The 22,352-nt window shown below is 36.5% G+C and overlaps 1 protein-coding gene across 2 annotated transcripts in view; it reads left to right on the plus strand.

Annotated features, from left to right (window-relative positions):
* LOC106875197 (reelin) overlaps window positions 1-22,352 on the plus strand; it is a 221,159-nt gene that overhangs the window by 33,704 nt on the left and 165,103 nt on the right. For both annotated transcript variants that reach the window (XM_089350383.1, XM_014923240.3), the window contains exons 3-6: window positions 1,888-2,119; window positions 11,220-11,290; window positions 18,335-18,437; window positions 21,459-21,552. In XM_089350383.1, coding sequence (XP_089206509.1) covers window positions 1,888-2,119; window positions 11,220-11,290; window positions 18,335-18,437; window positions 21,459-21,552 — 500 coding nt within the window. The remainder of the gene's footprint in view (window positions 1-1,887; window positions 2,120-11,219; window positions 11,291-18,334; window positions 18,438-21,458; window positions 21,553-22,352) is intronic.

Here is a 22,352-nt window from a genome sequence, read left to right on the forward strand (position 1 = left end):
GAGGACTGGTGAAACCAGATGGCTACACCAGGGTCTAATCTGATCTGGCAGAGTTTCTACCGCTGGATGCCCTTCCTAACGCCAACTACTCCGAGAGTGTAGTGGGTGCTTTTACGTGCCACCAGCACGAGGGCCAGTTAGGCGTTACTGGCGATGGTCACACACAAATGGTGCCACTTGCGCAGGAGCCAGTTCAGCGGCACTGGCAATGACCTCTCTCAAATATTTTTCATGTACCACTGGCACAAGTGCCAGTAAGGCAATGATCATACTCGAATGGTGCTATTTATGTGCCACTGGCACAGGAGCCAGTCAGCGGCCCTGGCAACGATCACACTCGGATGGTGCTTTTAACGTTCCACTGGCATGGATGCCAGTCAGGCGATGCTGTCATTGGCCACGTCAGTGAATTTGATTTTGATTGTATAAATATATACATGTATATATATATATATATATATATATATATATATATCATCATCATCGTTTAACATCCACTTTCATTGCTGGCATGGGTTGCATAGTTTGACTGAGGACTGGCAAGCCAGGAGGCTGCACCAGGCTCCAATCTAATATTCCTTTATTATAATACTGGTTTCAAATTTTGGCACAAGGCTAGCAATTTCAGGGGAAGAGATAAGTTGATTACAAACTATTAATAAAAAATATATATATATATATATATATATATATATATATACACACACACACATACATATATGGGTACAGGACGTCACCAACAGTAAACATGAAATACAAAAACAATGAATTCGATACACAAACAACAAGAGAAACAAATGGAAAACAGGACAAGTAACATAAAGAACGACCCCTCATCAGTTGTCAGCTGTCTATCTACTCATTATTTCAAGTATTGAACAACAATGTGTGTTGGTTGGTCATTTTGAGAAGGAGGATGTTGATATACACAAAATGCAAGCCAAGTGAGATCATAGCCATGGCCGATGCCAGTGTCACATAACTGGCCTGTTTAAAAGTGCTGTTCAATCATCGGGCAATATACTGTGCTTCAGAAATGCCTGTGCCACCTAACTGGCACCTGTATTACTGGCAAATAAAATGCACCATTTGAGCATGACCGATGCCAGTGTCACCTGACTGGTATGTAAAAAGCACCATTCAAGCGTGGTCAATGCCAGTGCCACCTGACTGGCTCCTGTGTCGGTGTCATGTAAAAAAAGAGCACTATTTGAGTGTGGTCAATGTCAGTGCCACCTGACTGGTTCCCATGCCAGTGGAATATGAAAAGCACCCACTACACTCTCGGAGTGGTTGGAATTAGGAAGGGCATCCAGCCGTAGAAACCTTGCCAGATCAGATTGGAGACTGGTGCAGCCTCTTGGCTTGCCAGTCCTCAGTCAAACTGTCCAACCCATGCCAGCACGGAAAACGAAAATTAAGCAATGAAGATGATGATGATGATGATGATGATGATGATGATGACAACGACGATGATGACAATGATGATGATGACAATGATGATGATGATCATGATGATCATGATGATGATGATGATGATGATGAATGTTGATGATAATAATAATGATATATCATCATCATCATCATTATTTAACACCCATTTTCCATGCTGGCATGGGTTGGATGGTTTGACTGAAAGCTGGTAAGCTGGGAGCTGCACCAGGTTCTAATCTGATTTGGCATGGATTCTACAGCTAGCTGCCCTTCCTAACACCAACCACTCTAAGAGTGTAATGGGTGCTTTTTTTACATGCCACTGGCATGGGTGCCAGCAATGCTACTGTGCCTAATTAACCAGTTGATAATTTCTTTATGCCTTTATTAATTAAATTTAATTTTCTAATGTGTAATAATTTTTTCCTTTGTTTTCTTCTTTTCTTTTACAAGTTACCATTCAATCCAGTAACACATTTGATAATTTTCTACTGACTGGCCTCTATTCAATATCGGAGGATGTACGTAAAAGGATTCTATATATGCCAGCAGCCCCTGGCTTACCTGTTCAAGGTGAAAGTTTCATGTGTTCCACAATTTATTCACATTCCAATAATACCCCAGAATACCAGTTGCAGTTTCAATGGATTGCACCTCCATCTGGAACAGGATGCATCAATTTTCGGTATGTAGAGTTTTACTTTAACACCATGTTCGTCGATAAATCTATTCCTGCTAAATTATAGAATTTGATAGTATATAAGACATGCTTTTTTTTAACAAAAAACTCACGCAAATAATCACACTGGGTACTATATGCAAAGTCATCATAAATATTGCATGCTTTAATGCACTAAAATCTTTTCTTCCTGAATATGCAATGCTGAAGCTGGGATGCATCAAATATGCCGATGCATATCTTTCATGCTATCAAATAGGGCACAATGTTGAAGAAAGATAAGATTTTTCTCATGTCCACATTTCTTCTATAATAATTCTATTCACATCTCGCATGTATTATAGGAATTAATTCTAGTACTTGACAGTTTTCACTTTTACTTACATTACAAAAGCGTTACACTTTTGCAAATCTTGCCATAATGTGGCATTCCATAAAACTGATCCTTTTTTTTCCAATTCTAAATGAAAATCAATGAATATGGAAGGCAACGAAAAACTATGTGGCTGTGTGGTAAGTAGCTTGCTTACCAACCACATGGTTCCGGGTTCATTCCCACTGCATGGCACCTTGTGTAAGTGTCTTCTACTATAGCCTTGGGCCGACCAAAGCCTTGTGAGTGGATTTGGTAGACGGAAACTGAAAGAAGCCCGTCGTATATATGTATATATGTGTGTTTGTGTGTGTATGTTTGTGTCTGTGTTTGTCCCCCAACATCGCTTGAAAACCGATGGTGGTGTGTTTACATACCCGTAACTTAGCGGTTCAGCAAAAGAGACCGATAGAATAAGTATTAGGCCTTCAAAGAATAAGTCCTGGGGTTGATTTGCTCGACTGAAGGTGATGCTCCAGTTTGGCCACAGTCAAATGACTGAAACAAGTAAAAGAGTAAAAGAGTATTATGGATCTCCATGTTAATGCAACATTTTCATGAATGTAATGCTTCTGTAATACAGTGTGTACCTGTCCCCTACTTTATCATCCTGGAAAGATAAAAACTAAACATGATCCTAGCAGATTTTGAACTCAGAATGTAAATTGCCTGTATCTAAATACCACAGGCATTTTGTCTGAAGTTCCAATAATTCTGATAATTCATCGACCTTAATCCTGATCATATATTAGGAATAACATATTGTGAAGTGATGTGTCTGAACTATTTTGTTGAGTACAACAGTAATTTTACTTCTGCAAACAACATTGTGTCAAAGCCCAAAGAACTTGACAGGAAGATTTGCATTAGCAACAGTAAACCAAAAAGAGATTTCAAAGAATGTCAGTAATTTTAATTGCTCTGACTGAGCATGTTGGCATTATAGATACTCTATGTGGTTTGTCGACCTGCTAGTAATAGTTGCTAAATATTCCTCAAATCACACCTTACCATCTTAAACAGGAAGGAGGAATATTAGATATACTGTGTCTGAGAAAAGAAAGAAGACAGGATTGTCATGGCTGGAATTCCTTTGAGCAGAGGTCTCCTGAATCAAGGATAAATGTGGTATTAAACAACAGATTAAAGATATTTCATGCACAAAGTTCTTTGATCCAAAGATTGCTGTAATTGCTACATTAGTTTTATGCTACAATTCATTTTGAAGTGACAGAATGGCTTCAGCACAAATTGACTTCAGAATTGACCATGTTCTGAAGGGAATTTCACCCCAAGGATCATACTTTGGACATATTTGATACATTTTGCAGTTTTTTTTTTTTTTTTGCTTGTTAGTTTTTTTTCTCAGAATATGGTTCCAATATCAAAAATGCTGCTCCACTGAAACCTAAAGATATGACTAGATGCTACTCGGAGTAGATTACTAAGTAATCGGGGAGGGCACTTCTGTACAGTAACTCAGTCTGCTAGAAGTAGCAGGAAATATTTCCTCAAATCATGCCCTGTCACACACTTATAAAGATGGGATGGGATGGGATGGCCGTGGCTGGTACCCCTTTGATAGTAGGTCACCAAATCAACTATAAAAGTACTAAAACCAAGTCATTACTGCAACTACTACTACTACTACTACAACTACTACTACTACTACAACTACTACTACTATTACTACTACTACTACTACTACTACTACTACCACCAGCACCACCACTACCACCACCACCACTACTACTACCACCACCACCACTACTACTACCACCACCACCACCAACAACAACAACAACAACATCACCGTCACCACCACCACTACTACTACTACTACTTCTACAACCACCACCACCACCACCACCACCACCACTACTACTACTTCCATCACCACTACTACTACCACCATCAACAACAACACCACCATCACCATCACCACCACTACTACTACTACTACTTCTACAACCACCACCATCACCACCACCGCCACCACTACCACCATCACCACCACCACCACCACTAACACCACCACCACCACCACCACTACCACCACCACTACTACTACTACTACTACTACTACCTGTGGAAGATAAAACAAAATAAGAATGTGAAAGAATAAACTTATCTAATTTAAGGAGGCTGATTGAATCTTCCATTTTCAGCTGAAATTTATGATTAATGATGGTCCCTTTTTATGTTAACTCTTCTATTTGTAAAACGTTCTGTTTGAAAATTCCTTTAAATTTCTCTTTCATTCTAAGTTTTCAAAGTTGGCTTTCATTAGTATTCTCTCATGGAACCACTCTACATATTCATATATATCTGTTGCTTTGTACAATCAGATAAAACACAATAAGTTTTTCCACATCAGCAACATTCATTCAGTAAGTTCTGGTTTATGTAATCCATTAAATATATGATTGATGTCTCTAACAATGACAGTTGTTTGAATAGAAACGCACTGGCTGACCTGAGATCATTTATATTTCTAGTTTCAATAGCTGTTTCATTGTCTGTTATAACAATAGCCATCTAGGAGATAAGAATAGCAAGACTTCTTATATATTGTGTTATAGTACATGTAATAGCATACAATTGATAAAAGTAACACCTTATGTTGCTGTATTCTTTAAATAAAAAATTCTGTTCCATGCAATATGTATTATGCTATGCAATAGCTTATGTGTGGTTGCTAGAAATAGCAGTCAAATTTCTCTCAAATTACACCTCATTTTAAAAATAAGGATACAGAATCGGCAAAATAGCCAGCAAATAATAATGCTTGAGTTATTTTTACTTTTTTAATGAACTGACTGAATGTAAACAGTAAATCTTCATTCCCTAATAAAATTGTTTTATACAGTTTTAATGAAATTCGATTAGGCCTGGAAGAAGATTATGTAATGTGTCTTTCTCAACTGAATCTATTTTGACAATTCATTGACATTATATAAGGTGTCCACAAAGTTTGGGTACTTGGAGTAAATAAAATCATAACATAAACAATTAAATATAAGAAATGATAATTTCTTAAACTATGTCTTAATCCCCATGTACCCAGACTTTGTGAACACCCTGTATATCACTTAAAGGAATTTTATTGATTATCCCAGATGTTTGTGCATCATGGTTTGTAGAACCCCAATAACAACTGGTAGGATCAGTCCTACATCAATAGTCTGTGGCTTTCCGGATTTGGTAATCAGTATTGAAATTTTTATGAGGGCGTAGACTCCCTCATTTTCTTGTTTATTCATAGTGAAAACATACCTGACAATATTGGTTGATTGCATAAGTGGTTTTGAAGTGCTCTAAAGTAAGAAGAATCTTTATTTGTTTTGTCAGTATGATTTTTTAAGTGCTCTCCTGATCTTGGAGATTTCACAGATTCATTGGAAAACTCACTTTGACAAATCAGCACATTGGTAAAAGTTTGTTTGTCGGTAACAGAATAAAACCATCCTTTACTTATTTGATACAGTACCACCAACATTTCTTGTTTCTTCTCTGGTTCTGCAAGGGTTATACCAATACTCTTTTATTCTTTTACTTGTTTCAGTCATTTGACTGTGGCCATGCTGGAGCACCGCCTTTAGTCAAGCAAATTGACCCCAAGATTTATTCTTTGGAAGCCTAGTACTTATTCTAGCGATTTCTTTTGCTGAACCGCTAAGTTATGGGGATGTAAACACACCACCATCGGTTGTCAAGTGATGGTGGGGGGACAAATACAGACACACAAACACACACACTGTCCAACCCATGCTAGCATGGAAAGCGGACGTTAAACGATACATATATATACGACGGGCTTCTTTCCATCTACCAAATCCACTCAAAAGGCTTTGGTCGGCCCAAGGCTATAGTAGAAGACACTTGCCCAAGGTGCCACACAGTGGGACTGAACCCAGAACCATGTGGTTGGTAAGCAAGCTACTTACCACACAGCCACTCCTGCACCTAAAAAATATATATATAATACTATAGCTGTGTGTATTATTATTTATTTTTTATATTATTCTCTAAATATGACCACCCTATTGCTGTAATTATTTCAGGTGACAGTTTTATGAATAACTACTAATTTGTATTATTTTCCTCATTCTTTATCCTTCCCCTCATTCTTTATCTGCCAATGTCCCCTCATTACTGCCTTGTCTTCAAGTACCTTTCTTGGGTCTGCCAGCTCCTTTGCTCTACTTTGGGAATCACTACACTCTAGATATTACCTTTCATGAGAATCTCTTTGCAAAGTGGCATCTCATCCATGAATTCTGTCAACCACCCATCTCTGAAATAGGATAGGTTTTTTTTCAAACTATTTCACAGCAAAGTGCATCATCAGAGCATTCTCTCTCCCACATTTTTTAAAATTCTGACATAACTCAAAGTTCAATTATGTCATAGTACAATGTCTCCATTCCAATCCCCCCACATCACACCCAAATACTTTATTCTCTGAACAGCAACATCTTTAGAACTTCCCTACTGAAATAAGCCAATAAAAATGTAAGTCACCTCATCAACTTCACCTGTCTGGCAGGACTAACTGGGGTTATGGCCACAGTTCCAATCGTTCTGAAAATAAAATATCAAAAAATATCATTTTTTCTGGTGATGAAGCTCATTATGGATCATCCAGGAGGAGGAGGAGGAGGAGGAGGAGGAGGAGGAGGAGGAGGAGGAGGAGGAGGAGGAGGAGGAGGAGGAGGAGGAGGAGGAGGAGGAGGAGGAGGAGGAGGAGGAGGAGGAGGAGGAGGAGGAGGAGGAGGAGGAGGAGGAGGAGGAGGAGGAGGAGGAGGAGGAGGAGGAGGAGGAGGAGGAGGAGGAGGAGGAGGAGGAGGAGGAGGAGGAGGAGGAGGAGGAGGAGGAGGAGGAGGAGGAGGAGGAGGAGGAGGAGGAGGAGGAGGAGGAGGAGGAGGAGTGAAGCTATGATGTTTTTTATGAAGTATTTCCTTTATACACAAGATATTTGTTTCTATTAGCAACATAATTCTCATTTGTGTAAGTTGAATTTAAATGGTTTCAATGTTCACTTCGGTTATTAGAGTTCTCTCAGCAAAGTTTTTTTTTTTGATCTCAGCAATCAAAAACATAATTAAATAAATAAAATAAAGAAGAAAGCATAAAAAATTCTCGCTATTTCCGGTTGCTTCAATTACTTTCTGGTTTTGATCATTTTATATCACTAGCTTTGTATATAAGCAATAATTTTGCTAATTCGTTTTTTACTACCATTAATAACTACATATCGCTTTTACTCTTTTACTTGTTTCAGTCATTTGACTGTGGCCATGCTGGAGCACTGCCTTTAGTTGAGCAAATCGACCCCAGGACTTATTCTTTGTAAGCCTAGTACTTATTCTATCGGCCTCTTTTGCCAAACTGCTAAGTTACAGGGACTAAACACACCAGCATCGATTGTCAAGCGATGTTGGGGGCACAAACACTGACACACAAACATATACACACACATACATATATATACATATATACGACGGGCTTCTTTCAGTTTCTGTCTACCAAATCCACTCACAAGGCTTTGGTCAGCCTGAGGCTATAGTAGAAGACACTTGCCCAAGGTGCCAAGCAGTGGGATTGAACCCGGAACCATGTGATTCGTAAGCAAGCTACTTACCACACTGAAAATTTATCTTTAGGTTTACATAAAGCAGCTTCATTATGCTATTGTGTCTTTTAGTATATTCTGGGGGGAACTAGAATGGGACAACTTGTTACCATGTAATCCATTGTTTCAAAAAATACACCACACAGGAGACCACATTTGTCATCTATAGAGCAAGTAGTGTAACTATTTCTGTCCATATACCTAATGGTGATAACTTGCACATATATCAATGAAAGCTGTTGATTCAGATACTCCAATCAGATGAATTTACTCATCCAGACCAGATATACTATTTTTTGTTTATATATCTGATATCCTGTTTGTGGGAAGTATTGGTCATCATGATTGATCGATATCTGTTTTCACTGCTGCTTTATGTTCACACTTCAACTGTTTTAAGATTAATCCAATTTCTTGCATTTTAATGCTGCAGATATATTAGATCGGGAGTGGACAGCATTAACAGCCTTCTTGTCTGTTAATGCTCAAAAGTCCACTACCACCTTTAAGGCCACCTCAACTGCAATATAACCCCCCACCCCACCCCACTGGGAAAAATAATGTTCTTGGGGACCTCCACTAACACAGTTACAGCATACAAGCAGGTGCTGAAAAGTTCCTGCCTTTAAGGATATCGAGAAAGGCCAAAACCTTTTATGAAACTGAAGGACTGCTACAATAAGTGTGAATTTGTTGAATTTCTTGAATACAATCATAATTAACTGATTCTTTTGTATTTTCTTTTACCTAAAGTCAGGAACTTTTCATCACCCCTTCATACATAAGTTTGCCCTGGATCCCGAGGCCTATGGGGCTTCTGGGCAAATGTCCAGTGCCTTAAGATGGCATTAACCTCTTTTTCTCCTAGGAATGTACAGTAGTTGACTGATAGACTTTTTGTGTAGTGTGTGGCACATTTTTAACAGATATCTCATACTGCGTTCCATGGAATCTTTGTTATATTTCAGTGCAACACAACAGATCATGCTCTAACTGACATTATAAATGTTTTAATATGACAGTGTTAATTACTAAAGAAGTTAGTAATTAACATTCTTAATGATTTTGTCAAATCATTCATATTTCTCATTTATTCACTTTTCACACACACACACATCATTCTATGCAAGCTGGCAGAAACGTTAGTACGCCAAGCGAAAAGCTTAGCGGTATTTCGTCTACCGCTACGTTCTGAGTTCAAATTCCACCAAGGTCAACTTTGCCTTTCATCCTTTCGGGGTCAATTAAATAAGTACCATTTACACACTGGGGTCGATATAATCGACTTAATCCGTTTGTCTGTCCTTGTTTGTCCCCTCTGTGTGTAGCCCCTTGTGGGTAGTAAAGAAATAACGCACATCATTCTATGCTTGCATTATTTGTCACTTAAATATTTTGTTGACTTAGTACTTTGCTATATTTTTGCAAATATGTACAATATCGAATACAAGCATTATGTAAAGGAACTGTTTAGTATTGCTGCTGTTATCTCTATCCAGTACATTTTAAATCTGTTATGTTTTTATTTGTTGCTAACAACTTTTATCTTCTTTGGATAAAAAAAATCTGATGATTTATTTTGTGGTAATGATTATTATTATTTTCATTAAATATCTGTAGACAAGAGAAATGTCCAATCCCAGAATTCCCTTCCCTGCCTGGAGTTCCGAATCATTTGCTCAGCTGATCAATCTGTCACGTTGTTTTGTCACTTGTACATTTTTAGTGCAAAGAACATTTCAATGTCCTCACAATATTGTTTCGTAATAATAAAGGAACTCTCAAACTGGAGACCATTTGCAGCTTTCAGTTCTATTTCATCCATGAAGAAATGGTGGATAAACCTAGTGTTGGTATTGTTCCTATGGCTGATAAATATTTGGCATGTGTGTGTGTGTGTGGCAGGGAGGGATTCTGATCTATTTTTATTCAGTGCAAGATGTATCTGATTTCTAGTGGAGATTCATTGAACACCTGCAAAATGTCGACGATTTATAACAGTCTTGAAATAGCATCGGACAATGTTTAAATTCATTTCCTTTATACATCGAATTTTCTGTATCTCTGTTGCTAGGTAATGTTCTCAGAGAGTTCTATGCCTGACGTATCTTGAGGAGACAAATGACTGCTTGCTGCTATCTACATAACTGTTTTTGAATGTGTGTGTTCTAGTAAAGAAAAGAATCCGAATCCATTAATACATTAAATATTAATCTGGGTGATCATTTTGTAAAGTCAGAAGGATATTAAGTAAGAATTTCTTGATTTTTGACATGCGAGGATAATCTAAAGTTGTATAATGGGGTCCACAGTTGTCTTCATGTTAGCATCTGTTCTTGTTATTTTATAGTTCTGCGTAGTTAGTCATTATCTGTTTTTAATGTATCTTTCCTGCCATTGTTCATTTTGACCCTTTATCCAAAATAGATTTTTGTTTTTGTTTTTTATGATTTTTTCTGTTTATTTGATTGTATGTTTCCTCTTTGTACTATCTCCCAAAATCTAGGTTCATGTATGTGATAAAAGAAAATCTAGTCAAAGTCAACTTTACTCTTCATCCTTTTGGGGTCAATAAATTAAGTACCAGTTGAGCACTGGGGTCGATGTAATTGACTTCCACCACCAAATTGCTGGCCTTGTACCAAAACTGAAATCATAATAATAATAATAGTTATTATTATTATTATTATTATTATTATTATTATTATTATTTTGGTTTGTCTCAGGCTTAGTGTTATTCCTGGTAGGGATTATGTGGATAGCCTTAGGTATCCACAAGTTTTCAGCAGTCTTTCAATTCTTGCTGTCTGTAAGAGACAAACTTTCTGCAAGAGCCCTACAGGACCTTCTATTTCAATCTTCCTCAGCTACTTGTCTATATTTTGGCTTACTTATCCCAGCACACCAATTATTATAGGTTTGACCTTTACTGTTCACATGGTCCAAATTCTTCCTATTTCAAATTTTAGGCAATTGTATTTAATTATCATTATTATTATTATTATTATTATTATTATTATTATTATTATTATTATTATTATTATTATATGATAGACAGATTTTCATTACATCAGTAAATCATCAATTTAATTTTTCAGTGCCACAGCAGCCCTCAGCAATGTTTTGCTATTCAAAGATACCACAGTTCTTCAGCTCTGTGAAAAAGGAGGTAAGACATTCTTGAGTATTATTTCTACATCATTAACTATTTTGCTTCTCTTTTCAAATTCAAATCCTAACAATATTTATGTTGTACCTCAATGATAATACAGATAGGATACAAAATTGATTGTTGGAATATGAAATATTATTAAAACAACTTATTTCTAGATTGTCTCCCTTGCCTTTTTACCCTAGTTGGTCATTTAAATTATATCATAGTGAATTTCCAGCTATTCATGCTATTTTGTGAAAATTCTTTGTTTGGGATGGAGATTAAACATAGCATTTAGTGTAGCCAATAGTCGTGAGATTAGTGCATTAATAGAATTGTACAGCTAAGATTAAGTTCAAAAGATATTCTACTCCACAGAATTCAGCTTTTACCATTATGGTGCACTATTCATTTTCAAACTATTGACAGTCGAACAATAGAGGCTGTTGGAAATAATTCTATCAAAATATTCAGAGTTAACTCTGTAAACACCACAGCTTATACTATTCTATGTATAATTAATTTCTTAGATATAACTCTAGAATTAGGCGCTAGTAAATGTTACCTTTACAATAAATCTAACATGCAATTTCAGCATATTAATACAAATCCTAATTATCATGTAAAACCTAAGTTAATAGCATTAGCAAGCATTCAATCCAATTACTTTCTGAAGAGGAATCATTTTAGTATGCTACTCATTTATTAGAATGATGTGGTAAAAGACAGAAACTTTAAAGAGACAATATATTACATAAAGAACGATATCTATATTCATAAATACAAAGGACAGAAAACAAAACATAATAGGGTGCAATCCTCTCTGAAGTTTAAATGTTGGTTTTAATGTTGCTAGAATTTTTCCAAACCTTTCAACTGTGCATTGCCCTATAGACTATAGATATTATATGATTTGTGATTTTTTTAAAAAGCGTTATGGTTAGGTAGCTCTGCAGAAATTCCTTTCTATTTCCACGGAAATAAACAGAAAAACATTTATAATACGAACACACGAAACTCTTTTCTTGGTAATTGACACAATCTTTATATCCAGCATTTAAAGGATTATATCTTTCTAAAGCATTAGTTCATGAAGGTAATTATCGATCACAATGGAATAAAAAGCTATACGAAGCTGTCACAATCTGTTATACCTAGAATGATGTTCATATTTTTAAAAAAATATTCATGACCACTAAAACGTTATCAAAAAGAGTCACATTCCATAATTACTTGTGATTTTTATACATAGTAGACATGAAAACGAAAACGTTGTTTCGCACGTATATATATATATATATATATATATATATATATATATATATATATATATATGTATGTATGTATGTATGTATGTATGTATGTATGTATGTATGTATGTATGTATACGAAAATATTGAGTATTCTTTACATAGTAATGAGCAGATGAATTAGGGACACATTTTTTAAAGTTTTTTTCCGTCTCCAAATCAAATCACAATTGACAAATATTGCGACGTTTTTACGAATACTTTTGCTTATTGCTTATATAAGTTGTCACACTGCTTGCGTGCTTCAATCGCTTATATAAGCGAAATCATAAAACTCAGAATTACACTGTAAGAAGTCCCTGCAAATGAAACATATACGCTTTGTGCTTTCTCTGCAAACACAAAGGTTCAACAATCCATATGTATGTGTGGTAAGTAGCTTGCTTACCAACCACATGGTTCCGGGTTCAGTCCCACTGCGTGGCACCTTAGGCAAGTGTCTTCTACTATAGCCTCGGGCCGACCAAAGCCTTGTGAATGGATTTGGTAGACGGAAATTGAAAGAAGCCTGTCGTATAAATGTATACATATATATATATATATATATATATATATATATATATATATATATATATATATATATATATATATATATATGTGTGTGTGTGTGTGTGTGTTCGTCCCGCCACTATCGCTTGACTACCGATGCTGGTGTGTTTACGTTCCCGTAACTTAGCGGTTGGGCAAAAAGAGACCGATAGAATAAGTACTAGGCTTACAAAGAATAAGTCCTGGAGTCGAATTTCTCGGCTAAAGGCGGTGCTCCAGCATGGCCGCAGTCAAATGACTGAAACAAGTAAAAGAGAGTAAAAGTGGATATATATATATATATGTGTGTGTGTGTGTGTGTGTGTGTGGATGTGGATGTATGCATGTATGTATGCGCACACACACACACACATATTAGAAGCAAAATCATTTGTGCAGTAGTACACATTTTAAAAAAGTGAATAAGAATGACTTGTCTGATAATTATTTTCCACTTTAACGATTTGATGTAAATAAATCGTATCGTGACTGTTTTTCTCAGCGATCATTGTTTACCGGGGTTTTTTTTTTCTTTTGAAAAAGAGACTTTAAAAAAAAAAACTCTCATCACTGAGAAAAACGGAGTCACGATCTGATTTGTAAACATCTAACGATTTCGAAACATTTAATCATTAAAGTGGAAAATAATTATCAGAAAAGTCATTCTTATTCACTTTTCAATTCTGTGTGTGTGTGTGTGTGTGTGTGTGTGTGTGTGTGTGTGTGTGTGTGTGTGTGTGTGTGTGTGTGTGTGTGTGTGTGTGTGATAGTGCCAGTGTGTGCACGTGACATGACCAGGCCATTGTTGATCCGTAAGATATTCTCTCAATGAAATCGTTTGATTTCACATCAGTCTGATGATCGTAGATATCTGATGAAGTAAGTGGTTAATCATATATATGGAATTTCAAGTAACGTAGGGCTGTATCAACCTGTTGATAAATACTTTAGCTCTTTCTACATGTGTTGACTTAAAATTTTCTGTCGTTTACAAACCTGAGAAAATACTCAGTGCATAATATTAAGTAAGTATATCCTATTAAATACTGAAGCTTCGTCAACTGTAACCTTGAGCTTTATGGTCCGACTGTTCAAAAGACTGAAGAAGAGAAACAGTGTAAGAAAACTTAAGGAAAATTATTCCCAATCACACCGAAATATGTAAGCCAGTTGTACATTGAGATTTGATTTGTCGCTACAAAATGTGTTAAAAACTGTGTCACACATTTATATATTCGTTTCTTTGATATTGATAACATATATTTTCATCCATAGACGTTAGAAAACGCGTAATATTTCACATATAAGCTGCCAATTATATCATTATAATACATATATAATATTATATAGAAGTGTTTCATCGATGATACTTCATGATAATGGCGGACATTCAGATCCTAGGTCCCCGAGCTGTCAAGCAAAATAAGATATGGATGTAGAGCTTTTCTTATGCTTTGACCTAAATAAATGTAGTTGCTGGTAGCAACCGCATATGAAAGTGTTCATGATGGGTCTTGTGTAATTCTTCTTGATACCACCCAGAGTTGTTGAGTTCCCTATTGTTCTTTTTGATATCATCCGGCAGTATTATAGATGTTTGATATATCGCTAATTTAGAAAGACAGGATCTTCTGAGAGGAGGATTGAGAGCCTTCGACTGTTGTAAGCTGGTTGTTGCAGGTGAGGTTGTGTAGGTGTGGATTTTCAGAAGTGTGGTCGGAGAAAATTTTATCCAAGCAAGAATAGGTGACTTCAAAGTTATGAGAGTTAAAGTGTTTATTTTATTGTGTATCGGTAGTGTTGTTTTACTTGAGTTAGTAAGTTTCTGGCAATGATTGCGTTAACATCTAAGTTATATGGTAGATTAAACCAAATTACTCTTCTTTGTTCTACTCTGACGTGAGAGTGGCAGTGGCGGTGGAGCATTATCCATGTCTGTTAGCTTCTTTCCGTAGCCGCTTTTCGTTAGGACCTCAGAGCAGAACTGTTAATCCATCTATAATGTCCGAAGAAATCATATCTATAAGTAATCAGTATACTTCTAACAATAAAACTCGGAAAAAAATCTCATTAAACCACATGGAATGGATTTGACATTGGAGATTTAATGCAAAACAATGTAGAAAACATTGAAAAATATATGCAGAAAGGATATGTTCCTTTGCTCAAAGCATTTCCAAGTCATAGTGAACGGCAATCTTTTCCAGTTGTCATTTTTAAACACCGGAATTACAACGTTGCTAATTCTGAGAGAGGTTGGCCAGTATTGAGCATCAAGAAACAAACTATATTTTATTTACAATGTCAACCCTTCAAAAAAAAGTTAAGTTAATTCGTCAGATTTGACAATAGAGAATGGATGTTAATTCATCAGTTTTGACAATAGAAAATAGATGATAAATTACTGGGAATGGAGAGATTTGTATGTCAGTATTCTTGAGCATGAACATGGTAACTGATATAAATTGAATTCTGCATCATGGAGAGAACTAAAACAAGGAATTCATTCGAACGGATGAAAGAAACATTTTTCGGCATAATTTCTAATTGACAAATTTATTTCAGACAAAGAAGAATTAGCATTCCGTAGTACCTCTCATGTGATTAGTGATGGTCACAATGGCAACTTTTGGGGGCTGGTTATGCTTAAAACCCACATCAACCAAGTCAAAGAAAGCTAGGGAAACAGGAAAAGATTGCAGGGAGATTATTTGTTACATGAGTCTCAAAACGAATTTATTTTTCCGTGCTCCGGTCTCGTTTTAAAATAAATCTTTCTAAAAGATCAAAGGCAAAATTTAATGATTGTTGATGTAACGCCTGATTTCATATGTATAAAACAGATGCCATTAATCATATGATATATATTACTTTCAAAGAATAGACTGTGAAAGTCAAGAGTGATTTCTATCTTTTAAAACTTATCGAGAGAAAACAGATTTTTGATAAACCTGATAAAGGAAACATTGAGTAAATTTACTTCCTCTTAAAAAGTTGCTTCAATTAATGATATGAAAATTATGCAAATACAGTTATGTATTAGTGGGTGCAGAAGATATTTCTTAATTACAATCCAGTCGCTATTTCCTCACCATATGAAAATCATTAATTGAATCTGTGCGACAGCTTCACACTAAAGCAAACACATTTTTTTTTAATTAACGGAAATATCTTTCTCTCTTGTCCAAAATTTTATCCTAGTCATTTTTCTAAGCCCAAATTAGGTTGTCAGTCGTTGCATTTTAAGTCGTCTAGCCAGTGATCAGCCAGAATCGGTAATATGAAGTTATTTGCATCGAATTTCAGTGGAATCAAATTGGCCCTTCGGGATGTTCTGAAACAGCTTGATGCCAAAGACTAGAAATAAAGTAACGAGAGCTTTTTTTTTCAGATGAATTCCCATGCCATCCACTTGGTTCGACATTCTTGTCCACAACATCTGCAACTGGTATTTCAGATATAGAAGTAATCAACTAAATGCTCTTCGAAAATCTACAGACACTACAAGATCAATTTGACAGAGCCAAAGCATATCACTAACGTTCTGCAAATTGAAATGAAATTACAAGCAAACGAGAAAAAGTGAAAGATATTTTTTGATAAGAACCAGACAAGTGATGTTAGGCAGGAAAAACATTCCCACACGTATGCAGAATCATTAACTTGGACATCTGCTTTTCTTTATATCATTATCGATTCTGTCATTAGTGGTCTAACAAGAAAATTTAAAGCTCCGAAAGAAAATTTTTTATGCATTTTTTTCCATTCCTCCAGTAATACCTGTCTATATTGGAAAATCTTTTGAACACAAAATGCGTGTCATTTACAGAAATCTCTTATGTTGATGTACTTTCAAGTGTTGATATACTTTCAAAGAACTTTCAAGAGATTTAATAGACACGAAAACTATGATACATCGTGGTAACTTTAGAAAATAAATTATTTAAACCTGTGGATGCACGATGACGTACACAATTACAAGTCAGAAAATATCCTGAATCTTTGTGTATGGTTTCGTATTTTCCTCGCGCTGTCTACAACCTTCATACAGTTAACTTAAACGGATAAAGAACTATTTCTGAACAAACATGTCACAAGTTTGTCTGATAGCCTTAACTCGACGATACAGGACCGAATTGAATTTCAGTTGAAACATTGATTGCAGTCTTACAATAAGAAACTATGCATACAAAGGGCCGTACAAAGTAATTTTGGTAAAAAAGAGAAAACTCAGTCCATTTTATGATCTTTGGTAATAAATACCGTAAATCCTCGAGTATAATCCGCACTTTTTTCCCAAAATTTAAAGGTCAACATTTCTAGTGCGTACTATATACGAGGTTAAAAATGAAAAATATTTTCTAAGCAAAACTTTCTAAGTGATAAATATGTAACGGCAATTTACTTGATATTTATTTTTCACTGAGGTTATTACTGTTATAAGCTACACGTTTGCATTATGTTATATATACAATAATAATAAAGGACGTTACCGTATATACGTTTACAAACCAAGGACGTTATATAGATCTCCTTGACTCAAGTTAGAGAAGGGGTGCGTATTATACACAAGGTTTAGGTTTTTCAGAAGCACAGCCCCCTAAAAATCCCCTGCGTATTATACTCAAGGGTGGACTATACTCGAGGATTTACGGTAATTGAAATTACTTTCTTTTTATCTTTTATTTTATTTTACTTGTTTCATTTATTGAACTGAGTTCATACTGGGGCACCACCTTGAAGGATGTGGTCGACTAAATTGACCTTCGGTGCCGGTAATTATTCCCATCAAGTGGTGGGGTTACAAACGTATAGATACACAAACTCTGTGTGTGTGTGTGTGTGTGTGTGTGTGTGTGTGTACGTACGTACGTACGTGTGTATGCATGTATGTATGTAGGCATCCCAAGTGTGAAACCGATTGGTAAGGTCGGTCGTGATAGATATATAACGCTGTACACTTCGGATGATATATATATATATATATATATATATATATATATATATATATATATATATATATATATATATATATATACAACATACAACCATTTAGCAAAGTGGAGCAAGAAACCTAGTCTCTCTCTCTCTCACACACACACACACACATACACACACACATACCAAGAGAGAGTGGGAGGAACTAATTAAACATTCTCCAACTGTTCGATAGTTTTAAAGCTGTACATTTAAATAATAAAAGATTCCATTCCAATTTCAGATCCTAGCGATTCCATGAGACCCAAACTAATTTCCATACATACAAAGGATTTTATCTTAAGAGACAGCTTTGACGATTCTTCCCATTTTGATACTTCACTCTGGTAAGATTTCACTTATATTTCACTCCGTCGTCATCATCGTTGCTATCATTATCATCATCATCATCATCATCATCATCCTAATCCTCATCATCACCACCACCACCATCATTGCCGTTTCATTATTATCGTCCGCCGCCGTCGTCGTCATTAACAACACCGTGTTACCCTGTCACGTGCAGTGCATCAAGTGACTGAAGAGGGATGAAGCATATTTGATTGTATTCTTTTATTCTTTTATTTGTTTCAGTCGTTTGACTGCGGCCATGCTGGAGCACCGCCTTTTAGTCAAAGAAATCGACCCCGTGACTTATTCTTTGTAAGCTTAGTATTTCATCTATCGGTCTCTTTTACCGAACCGCTAGGTTACGAGGACGTAAACACACTAACATCGGTTGTCAAACGATGGTGGGGGTACAAACACATACACAAAGATTCACACACATAGATAGATAGATAGATAGATAGATAGATAGATAGATAGATAGATAGAGGCGCAGGAGTGGCTGTGTGGTAAGTAACTTGCTTACCAACCACATGGTTCCGGGTTGAGTTCCACTGTGTGGCACCTTGGGCAAGTGACTTTTACTATAACCTCGGACCGGCCAAAGCCTTGTGAGTGGATTTGGTAGACGGAAACTGAAAGAAGCCCATTGTATATGTGTGTGTGTGTGTGTGTGTATTTGTCCCCACCACCATCGCTTGACAACTGATGTTGGTGTGCTTAATTCCCCGCAACTTAGCGGTTCGGCAAAAAAGAACGTTAAGACAGACGAAATACCGCTAAGCATTTCACCCGGCGTGCTGACGTTTCTGCCAGCTCGCCCCCTTAAGAAAATATATATATTCTTTTCTACTCTAGGCACAAGGCCCGAAATTTTTGGGGAAGGGTGCCAGTCGATTAGTTCGACTCCACTACGCAACTGGTACTTAATTTATTGACACCGAAAGGATGAAAGGCAAAGTCGACCTCGGCGGAATTTGAACTCAGAACGTAGCGGCAGACGAAATACCGATTTCTTTATTACCCATAAAAGGCTATACAAAGAATTTTTAAGACATCACAAAACATAAAGACAGTACAAAACGCAAACATAAAATCGGGGTAATTAAAATAAAATGATAATATGCAAGAATGAAAAAAAATGAGGCGCAATGTCCACTCGATCCCCAAAGTCGGGTGGTTACATTTATCCAGTTTTTCACTTTTACGATCGAGGTGTTAGAGACGATAGGTAGTTTCACTACATATATATTGTAAATAGAACTAATGGAGAACCTGCGTTTTGCCTAATACTTCTTTACTCGACTGCTGGAGCCTTAGCAACACGAAGAATAAGAAATTAATGGGAGAAAGGCGATATTCAACCGATATCCAGAACCTTGCCTCTCATTATAAATATATTACTAGCTGACCCCGTGCCATCAAAAATGACGGTTAATTGTAGTATTTTGAATATAAATAAGGTACAAATCAAGTTTTTAGTTTAATAATTCTTTTATTACCAAATTTTTTGTGAAAAATCTATCCGCAACTAACATCCCTTGACTGTTTGTTTCCTTCAAAAGAATTTTAAAGTTTTCCTTCCTTCCTTGTACAACTTATGGCCACATAAAGCTGGCCGTGACTAAATACGGGAGCTGGCAAGTAAATACCAACTTTTTCAAAGCTCTGTCCTTTCGATTTGTTTATGGTCATGGCAAAAGCTGGTATCACAGTAATGTCAATGTTGTCTTTTGAGATGTGACATCGGTCAAAGTTGCAGAAAGTGTATGGAGAGGTGTGTGTGGGCCGCACACAAGTGTCCGAGTGGTTCGGACGTTTCCAAGGTGGCCGAAAAAATGTCGATATTGACGAACGTTCTGAAAGACTCGCTAACCAGCAAAACTGAGAAATACATCGCAGATGTGCGTGCAGCTGTGAGGGGAAATCGTTGACTCACCATCCGTGGGTTATCAGAGGATGTCTAGATTATTTACGGTTCAGTTCAGTCCATTATCACTGAAGATTTGAGTATGAGACGCGTGTCTGACAAGTTTGTGTCAAAACTGCTTTCACTCGGGTTTCAGTTGCACAAGATCTACTCAGTTGTGTCGAGAACGGTGAAAACTTTGCGTAGGCCTCTGAGCAGGTATCGCAAAGCTTTTGGCAAAATTTGATGCAGATTCTCTACTCCACTTTCTCTGTTATGGTCAATACGATGATCACACGCTACACACGTTTTTTCCAAGCACTGCTGTAAATAGCGGAAGTAAGCTAGAACATTAAAACTTAGTTCGCATGCACAGCAGAGGTTAAGGTCAATCTGTGCCAAGCGGCTTCACTCTGCGTGCTTTAGCTTCGTTACTCTGCCAACAGTCCACATACTTATTGATCAGACCACGTATACTCATTCACTTGTTTCAGTCATTTGACTGCGGCCACGCTGGAACACAGCCTTTATAGTCGAGCAAATCAACCCCAGAGCTTATTCTTTGTAAGCCTAGTACTTATTATGTCGGCTCTTTTGCCGAACCGCTAAGTTACGGGGACGTAAATACACCAACATTGGTTGTCAAGCGATGCTGGGGGGACAAACAGATACACACACATACATACATATATATATATATATTGGATTAAGCAATAACAAAGAACAACTATTGCTAAGTTATTTTTGACAATGTTTTAGTATTCCTAAATTTGATTCAAAGATTATTACTCTGCAGAGTCCACTGTTGATACCAGACATTTATGTACTTTATGACTTGTAAACCTCTTATTTAAGGCTTGGTTCTAAAGAACAAGAATTTACTAATACGAAGGCAACCTACTGTGGAGAGCAGTAACTCTGAAAAAAAACTGATACAGCGTTCACGATTCGCTTTAATCCAGGCTCATAACTTCCCTATCATTCTGGTGCTGGTGGCGTGACAAAATGCATCCAGCCCATGTTGTAATGAACATTTCCCTTCTCTTCGTGTATACAACTTCTCTTTGCAGCCCTTCTCAATTGCTTAACGCTATTTATGTTTTGTTTTCAGGTTAAAGAGTGAAGGCGCAGAAATAAATAAATCCTGTGGAGTTGTGCTACATGACAAATCGGCTGTCTTCTGTTCTCCTGGATTACGTAAATTAGTAAGTAAGGTTTATATGTCATTAGTAATATCAGTTGAAGATTAAACTCTTTATCTGTAGAATTACTTTCAGCATCAGAGAAGTCCAGAATGCTAGCTTGTGTAGAATAATGGTTGAACGGTTGCTGAAATCAAAGATACTGTATTTGATCTGTAGATAGAAAGGAATACATATATTTAAAGCACTATATTATCTACATTTTGTGCGTGTGTGTGGTGGAAACGAAATGGAAATGCAAATATCAAGAGACATTTCGTTTGGTATTTGTGCGTATTCTCTTTCAATGGTTACCCTCAGTTCATCGACTGTTGCTAGTTTTGAACCGTAAACTTTATTTTTTAGTAACCCAATAATAAAACCGCTAGTGGTATGACGTCCGGAGAAAAGTATTCTAAATCCCTTTGTTCAATCTACTTCATTGGCAAAATCACATTAATGTAGACTCTTACATTACTATAGCGGCGTTGGGGTGCTCCATGTTGCTGGAAATAAAATTCTACATCTTCAAAGTTCTCTTGAATGTTTGGCACGACAGATTGTCACAGCAAGTTCAAGTAAAAGTAGCAGTCAGAATACTGTCGAAAAAGAATGATCCAATATTGTAACTCCTGATAAATTGACATGATGTTCTTCTGTAATATGCGGATTCTCAGATACCCAGCAGGTGCGATTATGGCAGTTAATTGAGCCATTTAATTTAAATGTAACCTGATCACTCCAAACGATCTCTGTTGGAAAGTGTTTGTCTTCAACACATCTTACCAAGTACCACACGCAAAACTCTACTCTTCCGTCAGGAT

This window comes from Octopus bimaculoides, chromosome 4 (assembly GCF_046866305.1).
Source record: "Octopus bimaculoides isolate indiv1 chromosome 4, ASM4686630v1, whole genome shotgun sequence".
NCBI classification, from domain to species: domain Eukaryota; kingdom Metazoa; phylum Mollusca; class Cephalopoda; order Octopoda; family Octopodidae; genus Octopus; species Octopus bimaculoides.